Here is a 9,611-nt window from a genome sequence, read left to right as displayed (position 1 = left end):
GAGAAAACCCACGCATGCATGGAGAGAACATGCAAACTCCACCCAGAAGGGTCCCCCTGGCTGGGATTCGATCTGGCAACATTCTCTCTGAGAGGCAACATCTCTACCAACAGTGCCACTGTACCAGGGTGTCACTACCTGTCGAGTTTGTGCTGCAAAGAAATAGGGCAGCTCTGAATGTAAAAGGGGATCCAACCTGGAGCTAACAAGGTGTATCTAATAAAGTGGCTGATGGTGAGTGTATATATATATATATATATATACAGAAGTATATATATATATATATATATATATATATACTTCTGTAAAAAAAAACAAAAAAAAAACATTGGTCAATCTTTCTGATCTTGGTTACAATTGTGATTTAAAAAGCCTCAAGAAACTGTGAATGTTTCTGATTAATTTGTCCTCATCAGTATTTTTCATGTCCAAAGAGAAACTCCAACATTTAGCAAACAACAACTTGATTCCAACGTCTTTGCTGTAAAAAAATATTGTAGGGCGATAGAGCATCGAACAGCTCTTGCTACTGTGAAGAAAATGAATAGAAAATGGAAACAATGCAACATTTCCTGAAGGCTGTGGGCATTCTGACTCACATTAAACTTTACACCAGCTGGAACCGCACAGCGCAGTCTGTGTCTCAACTCTCTGACAGCAATGTGTCATGTCTGACTGAACGGAGGGTTTCACCGCTGCGTCCACCTCAGCAGCTCAAACGTGACGGCGTGTACGTTCCTCGGCGTAGCCATGAGCACCACAGAGTGCCAGAGTTCAGTCGACCCTCAGGGGAAGGACTGAGCGGATCAAAGGGGCCTTTTTGCTGAGAAACTGACGTGCACAGTCAGTTTGCAGAGTTTCTGCAATGTTTGGAACATTTGCATAAACCCTTAAAGAATGATTGACAGGACATGATGTGAAACACTGAAGCACTGATTGTTTTCTGGTTAATTGGTGCAGGAAACTAAACTGATTGATGTAGCTTGTAAATTATTGATTCTATTGAAATGATTCAAAGACGTAGGAGTCTTTTGGAGGCTTGAATAAAACCAATTACTGTTGGCAGAGACATTTTTCATTGTTGCTTGTATTTAAGGAGCACATTTAAATCTAAAGCTCAAACATGTCAACAAATGTATAAAGAAGCGCCTTTAGAGCTTTATTTATAAAACGCGTACTATGCCAGTTTAGTTTGTAAAATTAGATTTGATTTTATTAACACCGTATTCTAGAGGATTCATTGTTTGTAAGTGATACAAATAAAATGTTTTGGGGAAAAAAGAAACATGAAAATAATGTTTTTTTGATGTCAAATAAATTAAATGGGCTTTTATAAAACAAATAATGCTAATTACATGAAGCCTTTAAGCTGATGGAAAAGCATTTGAATCTCTTAAATTGTACTATTTTTTCACAGTTTTGTTTATATAAGCCTGATAATCAGTTCATTTATGAAAAATAAGACTGATTTGTTTCACAAACAGAAAATGTCATGAAGCATTATGAATTCATAACACTTATTCGACTGAATCACTTAGCATTCTAAGAAAAATTAAATAAAACTAGAAAAATAGTATTTCCTGTGAAAATGCAGTGTGAATGCTTATGGCTGAATAACTATTTTTTCCCATTCAACCTTTATTTATACAGATTATTCTCATTGAGCCACGAGGACTCATTTACAAGAGAGACCTGTGAAAAACTTGCTGAAAATAAGTAGCTAAAAACATGCTGAAATGTAGCTGAAATGGAAGAACAAACCTAAGTTAGCAGAAGAAAGCAGAAATAACACATATTTACTGAATTAGGTTGAAATAAGCAGAAATGAGCACACAAATTGGGAAATTAGCTAAAATAGCTGACCCGGGGAAAAAAAAAGCTGAAAAGTAGCTGAAAAGGCAGAAAGGAGGTTAACCTATCAGAAGGAAGTGAAAGAGCTGAAATGAGATAAAACTGTGGAATTGGCTGAAAAAGCTAAATGTAGCAAAAAAAAAAAAAAAAACACCAACAGCTGAAAAGCAGTTGAAATAACAAACAACAAAAAAGCTGAAACAAGCAGGAAAACCTGAAAGGAGCATAACAAGTTGAAATGACCAGAAACGTCAATTAGGCTGAAAAAAGCATAAATGAGCACAAAAAAGAGGAAATAATCTGAAAAAAGTTACAATTAGCGAAAACCAGCCGAAAAGCAGCTAAAATATCAGAAATAAGCTTAAATTACAAGAAGGAAGTAGAGAGCATGTTTTTGCGCAATTATGCTGAAAAAAGTTGAAATGAGTGCAAAAATGTGGCATTAGCGGATGAAGCTAAAATTAGCATAAAACAGCTAAACAGTAGCTGAAATATATGAAACTAGCAGAAATAAACTGAAAGGAGCACAGCAAGTTGAAATTAGCAGAAAGAAGTTAGAAGAAGCACAAAAATGTTGTAGTTAACAGAGAGACTCTGTAAGGAGCACAAAACCGTTTAAAAAACAGCCAAAAATAGCAGATTTTTTTTAAATTTGCACAAGGAAGCTGAAAGAATCTGAACCAGAACAAATTATGAAAGGAGCAGTAAAAGGTTGTAAACAAATCTAAAGATATGAAGGATGTAAAATGAGCTCAGTTCATTTTCTATGAGGAAAAAAACACGGCAGAAAAGGCTAAAAATGTCAAAAAGCTAAAGTTGCACCAATACTAGAAGTCATAACGGGATTATCCAGAAAGAGCTTAATGTTTTGATTTATGATTTGTTGAAATAGCTTAAAAACTGTGGGACGAGAAAGATGCTGAAAAACCTACAGAAGAAAAATGGATCACAAGCGTTCACACTATTATTCTAGCATTCCACTGAAAACAGAAGCACTCTGCTTCACTCATGTAAAAGTCATCGGGCGTCACTCTACACCTGCTCACAGCTCCCGAGGCATCAGGTGTAGTGGTGTGTGTGTTCCTGTGTCTGCGTAGCCCTCGTGTGTTTGTGTTAGTCTGTTGTGTCTAATGGTGACTTGTCAGGAGTTCTTTCCAGTAATTGCTGTAAGCAGAGAGGATCTTCATTGCACCTCTCGCCCACATGAAGATAGATGGGCTGAGTGACTCATTTTCACCACGGTTCTCGCCTCTACTGGGATATCACCCACCCAGCTTCTCATCAGCATCCTTATCTTCTGTACTGCAAGAATGTAATTTGTAACTCTCTGTCCTGATCCCACCTATTTCTGTACTTCTCCTCCTTCTTTTTCATTCTATCTGGAGTTAATGACTTCCATGCATTATAATATTGAGCAAGTGGAGGGGGTTGAGGGGGATACATGGTCTGAATGGAGAAAAAGGACGAGGGAATCTGTAGACGAGCTTCTGTTAAGTGTCTCCATATGTCCAGCAGTGAGTGCCTGCAAGGGGAGAGTTAGAAGCCTCGGCTGTTTGACTCTTTTCCGCAGTTTGATAACGGACAGATGGTGTTTGAGTCACCCAGTCCTACACTTTCACCTCTGCTCTCTGGTCTATTTTACTCAGAGTAACCCTATCCCACACTTTCACCTTCAGCTTTAAGGGGGGTGAAATCATTGCTTCTCTCCTCACAACCCATGGAAACGCTGAACAATATAAAAAAGACCTGATGCTTGTGTAGTAACGTCTTGATTCAGGCCATCCCAACATGTTTCACTGCTTCTTGTTCAGCCTGAGTGTTTTTTTTTCCCCATGCTCAGCATTTCATCTCTACTCCACTCAAGCGTGCAGCTAAACTCTACGCTCTTGGATTAAACTTGCGGGTTTGATTTTTCCAAGCACTTTTCAAACTTCTTGATTTTAGGATTCCTTCAGTGGTGTAGTCTATGTGATACATGGGAATACAGAGTATACCCACTAGAAAAGCTCAAGCATTCCAGTATACCCACTTAAAAGTGCCCAATGATACATGACATGTCATTAGGCATGTGTCACTGACACGTTAAATAGCAGTTAAACGCTTCCGTAACAATCTATATGCAGCACTTGTTTATTACATTTGCGTATTCAGCGAATGTATAATTCTGTACTTACTACTTAATACTTTGATACAGTTTTATAAATTATATAATATGTTTTTAATACAAAGTCAACTGTTGTACAAAGTTTGTTGTACATTTATTGAAATATAAGCATCAGAGAAATTTGGAAATGTTCAATATGCTTAAAAATCAAAATAAATAGACAAAATAAATAGACAATCGCATTGTACTAACCAGTGTATATTGGTTTCTAAGCACAGTATACCCACTACAAAAATGTAGACTACACCAACGGATTCCTTCAACCCTGCAACTCGCTGCTGTGCATCCACATCCCTCACATGAAGCAGATAGCATACTATCTATTTTTATTTTGGGACAGCTACAATTATAAAAATGATTTAGGCTTCTGATATGGTAGATGGGCGGCCTTCACTTTGTGGGGCACCAGAAACCAGTGGAGAAGTGAAAAGCTGGAGAAAATTAAATCCATATGTTATAACTTAGAGGATGAGACACATAATTAGACCTTTGGATGCTGCTGGCTGACCTGTCATTCAACAGACACATGCACTTGGTGGAATTGCATCTGTGCTTCTGAGTTCCTGACATAAAACATAAACACTCCTAAATCAAAGTTTGCCTCTTCATCATCCTTCCCCTTTGTCTTCCTAACCACACAACTCTCTGTTTTCAGGGTCCTCCTGGTCCTCATGGGAATCCTGGTCATCCTGGACCTCCTGGAATGAAGGTAAGCAGTAAATGTCTTTCTTCACATCAACCCAATATTTACAATATGCACTTCATTACAAAGACCCAGATTGTAACCAGCGCTGTACTTCGTAAGCCAAAGAGTTCAAGGAATGTTCTCCAGACAACCAGAATTTAAAAAAATACTTGAGTCTGCCATTCTTTTATAAGAATCTCATCTAATGTTAGCAGGCTTCTGTTCTGTATATAATTATAATAATAAAACGCAGGGCAACGCTGGCAGAATGTTAGTTTTTTTTTCTGCTCTTCTCTTTCCTCAATAAATTTGTCACAACGACCAGAACCATTCCTAAATGTTTTATGCATTATTATTTATGTAGACAGTGGTTTTTTGTGCTTGAAACCCTTATTTTATATACATGTTCAATTATAATTTTGTATTAATGTGTATACTTTTTTTTGCATCATTTAGTTGTGTCAGAATATTTGTGATAAAAAGTGAATAAAGTGGGGTGAGAATCAGCACCTCCAAATCTGAGGCCATGGTCCTCAGTTTGAAAAGGGTGGATTGCTCTTTTTGGGGTCTAGGGTGAGGTTCTGCCTCAAGTGGAGGAGTTCAATCTTCTCAGGATTTTGTTCATGAGTGAGGGAAGAATGGAGCGTGAGATTGACAGATGGATTGGTGCAGCATCTGAAGTATTACGGACTCTGTGCCGGTCTGTTGTGGCAAAGAGAGAGCTGAGCTGTAAGGCAAAGCTCTTTGTTTACTGGTCAGTCTACATTCCTACCCTCACCTATGACCATGAACTCAGGGTGGAGACTGAAAGAATGAGATTGTGGACACAGGTGGTTGAAATGGTTCCTCTGTAGGGTAACTGGACTCTCCCTTAGAGATAGGGTGAGATCAGTTGTCAGCAAAGACTCAGAGTAGAACCCCTGCTCCTCCACATCGAGAGGAGCCAGTTGAGGTGGTTCGGGCATCTGGTAAGGATACTTTCTGGGCACCTCTCTTGGGGAGGTGCTTCGGGCATGTCTGACTGGGAGGAGACCCCGGGGAAGATCCAGCGTGTCCTGGGCATGCCTCGGGGTCCTCCCAGAGGAGCTGAAAGAGTTGGCTGTGGAAAGAGATGCCTGGACCTCCCTGCTCAAGTTACTGCCCCCGCGACCATACTTCAGAACAAGCAGAAGATAATGGATGGATGGATGGATGGATGGATGGATGGATGCACGGAAGTGAACTGTTCTTTTCACTTATTTACATTTGCAGTAGGACAACAACCATTATACTAAACCATAGTCAGAACTGTGAGACAGAGAAAGCAAATTATAATTTGTTATAACCACTTACAATAAATAGTGCATCACTGAGCTGAGTCTACTGGTTAACTAGATGACAAAACATGTTTATGAGGGAGTCTCCAATTTGTCTCAAAATGTTTGCAGGCATTCTCAATTTTGTTGCTTGAGTTGAAAGACTTGCAGTCTATTTCTTGAATTTTGAACATGTTAAAGATGTTATACCACATGTTCGCTCAGAATAGTCACCATCTCTAGAACACAAAAGCTGTGCTCTTGATTTGGAGTTCATCCATCAACCATGTTAATGATTATTATTAAATATTTAAAAACTGATCCAAATCTGCCTCTCCTAATTTCACAAGTGCACTCCAGTAGAGTAAATCATACATGCGGGGGCAGCTGCTAAAGTGGGTGTCAAGCAGGCTGAGGCAGACATGATGTGGGCAGAGGTATGCAGTGAAATTATGTGCATGGCCTTAATATTAGTTTGGCATGCTGCACACTCAGAAAAACGTCCTGATTTTCAAAAACCGTCTGTGCAAAATGCTGCTTCATGGCCCACTTGTCACTCGGTCACAAACTTTCAGAATAAAGTGAAGCTGCAACTAAAAATTTGCAGATGTTCTCACAGTAATGAGTCGAGTTCGAGTCACAAACTAGTCTCCAACAGTTGCATCTCAGTTTGATGTTGTCTTTAATGACGTGACTACAGAAAATATCAAAGTGAAGGCTAATTCTTGAAATGCCAATGGTGTGATCAGCTGTTTGTTTATATCGTAATTTAAAAACAGCAAGAAAACTGGCTTGTGTTTTCACTAAATCAGCTCACTATAAATATGTTTGTATTACGCTTGTTGTGTTCTGAGCCAAATTCATCTCAGACCGCTGTACAAAAATATCAAGTCTAAACTTTGAATCCTAACTCAGTTCAAAACAAATCTTAAAATTTCTATCTCTTGTGTGGGTGTTTTGCGATTCTTGAAGTTTCACAGTAAGAACCATCTGAAAGTTCCTGCCACCCATGGAGCTGTTAAAGGTCCACTGTGCAGAAGCAGTGACATCTAGTGGCACAAGCTGCAAATTGCATCTAAGTCCTCTCAACCATCCATCCATCCATTATCTTTACCCGTTTATTCCATTTTGGGTCACGGGGGTCGTTGGTGCCCATGTCCAGCAATCACTGTGCGAGGGGCGGGGTACACCCTGGACGGGTCGCAAGTCCATCACAGGGACACATAGACAAACGAGACAAACAACCATTCACTTTCTCACTCACACCTAGGGACAATTTAGAGTTACCAATCAGCCTAACATGCATGTTTTTGGTCTGTGGGAGGAAACCGGAGCACCCGGAGAAAACCCACGCATGCACGGAGAGAACATACAAACTCCACCCAGAAAGGCCCCTGGACCGGGGTTTGAACCAGGGACCTGCTCGCTGAGAGGCAGCAGCTCTACCAGTTGTGCCACCGTGCTGCCCGTCCTCTCAACCTACCGACAGAAATGAAATACAGCAGGTGGAAATAATAGAACAACTTACACTTGTTTATAGATCTAGTATGTAATTTATTTCTTTAAGTTTCTATTGTTTTATGATCTGTGTTTTTGTTCCATTATAGTTAATTTCAGCTTGGTTTCTTTTTTTGTAAGAACTACAGAGCTGTTTTTGTTCTTGGTTCTTATCTGTCTGAGTTTTTGTTATCTGTTACTTGTTATGGCACTTAGGTGTCCTCCTTACCTTTCTTTTGCCCCTGATTGACTCACCTCTACCTTCTCATCTCTCACCTGCAGCCACTCTCCTCAGTAGAAATACTTGTTGGTTTTCTCAGCTTTTTGTGATATCCTCTTTGTTACCTTCATTTTAGCCCAACCATATTTTTTTCTCACTTTTGCTTATTTACTTTTGTTTTGGCTCTTTGTTGTCTGCTCTTTTCTTGACTCGTATATTTACTACATTTTCTGACCTTACCTGCAATCATTTTTTTTATTAGACCTTTATTTATACAAGTTAGTTCCCATTGAGCCTCGAAGACTCATTTACAAAAGAGACCTGTTACATACAACATACAGGCAGATGAAAAAAAGAGATCACAAGGGTGGAGGAAGCAAAAAAAAAAAAAAAAAATCATGTTTCACACCATGTCCTGGCTGGGAAACAGTATAAAATATGCAAAAAAAGATCTCACAACATAAAGCTGCAACATACAATGACATCATAATATTTTTATGCATAGAAGTCGACAAAGGCGGTGAGTTATCCATAGACACTCCAGAAAGTTCCAAAGTTCTGATAAGTTGGTACAATATCTATCAGCATCATGGTTCTGATAAGGCCACAGATGCCCTGGGGGTGGGGGGCAGGCAGAAGCTTCTAGTTTACATATTCTCCAGGAGCAATTTGAGATAAGTTGGCCTGTCCAAGGCCAGCAGGGAGGCCAAATTCAGATAAACAACAATTGTTTGGGCTGTCAGACCCTGTTTTCTGTCTGCCTTCAAGTTCTGCTGGTACACTCAATGGCAAATCCAAACAGCCAGAGTAGTGGACATTCTGCTCAGTCCGTGCTCGATTTAGCTTTCTCCAAGATCGAATCCTTCATGCTGGTGAGTTCCAGGAGCCACAAGTGGCCTACGATTCTCAGAACTCACGTCCAGCTTGCGGTTGAGCTCAGTAAGCATATGAGTCTGAGAGCTCGAAGCACAAATTAATCCTTCACATAAGGCTGGCAGCTTTACCATGATCGAAACTGCGGCCAATGTCTTCCTAATTTGTCGATATCCTTGGTATCCACCAAATCCAAAAAGCAGAAACCCTGTTATCATAAATCCAATAATGTACATTTCTTCTACATCCTCCACGGACAGCACAGATAGGTGCATCATCTTCTGCTCCCCCCAGGAATCAATGACATACCCCACTGTGTGGGTCAGTTCAGGGCATGAGGGCTCTCCAGCACCTTGTCATCTGGTGGGAAAAAAATCATCAGCTGCATTGAGGGACCAGCTGACCAGATCCATAATAATTTTTGATTCGGAAAAGAGAGGCTCTGAAGCTGACAGGACAAGAGAGCAAAAAAGCAGAAAGGAGGGAGGTTAAGAGCAACCGTCTTCGTCCAAGGCAAAAGAGAGAATTATACTAACAAAGTGCAACAAACAGTGAGAATAATGATGATTTACTCACAGTTTAAGTAATAGAACTGACTTATTCCAAGATAATAGAAAAACAACCATGTGGTTTGTACTTTAATGAAAACTTGACTATAATATATATCAATACTTTTGAAAGTTATAGACGTTGGCAACAAAAACATTGCGTACATTTTTGTAAAACTGTTCACTCCATGACTGGAAAAAGAGTCAAAAAGTTGTCAAAGTCTAAAAAAATCTATCAAAGACCTTCATAGAAAGATTGATCAGGATCACTTTGCATAATTACAAAAACTCCAGCTGCTTGAAGGCAATAATAAAGATGCTATAAAACTTTAGCTCTGTAACTGACTGGAGCTGAGCTGAAAACCTCTGTTGGCCTAGTTCGACCCATCTGCATACAAAACTCTTGGTTCTCTGGTTTGAAAAGTTTTCTTTGTTTTGTCTATTATTTATTTATTTATTGGTGAAAATTAGCGATTTA

At 39.5% G+C, this 9,611-nt stretch overlaps 1 protein-coding gene across 1 annotated transcript in view; it reads left to right on the top strand.

Annotated features, from left to right (window-relative positions):
- The window catches only part of col27a1b (collagen, type XXVII, alpha 1b), a 96,063-nt gene that overhangs the window by 16,546 nt on the left and 69,906 nt on the right, over nucleotides 1-9,611 (top strand). Inside the window, exon 5 of the mRNA XM_037680026.1 lies at nucleotides 4,671-4,724. Coding sequence (XP_037535954.1) covers nucleotides 4,671-4,724 — 54 coding nt within the window. The remainder of the gene's footprint in view (nucleotides 1-4,670; nucleotides 4,725-9,611) is intronic.

The sequence above is a fragment of the Nematolebias whitei genome, chromosome 8 (genome assembly GCF_014905685.2).
Source record: "Nematolebias whitei isolate Nwh7 chromosome 8, NemWhi1, whole genome shotgun sequence".
Classification (NCBI taxonomy): Eukaryota; Metazoa; Chordata; class Actinopteri; order Cyprinodontiformes; family Rivulidae; genus Nematolebias; species Nematolebias whitei.
This window is presented reverse-complemented; position numbering and strand designations above follow the sequence as displayed.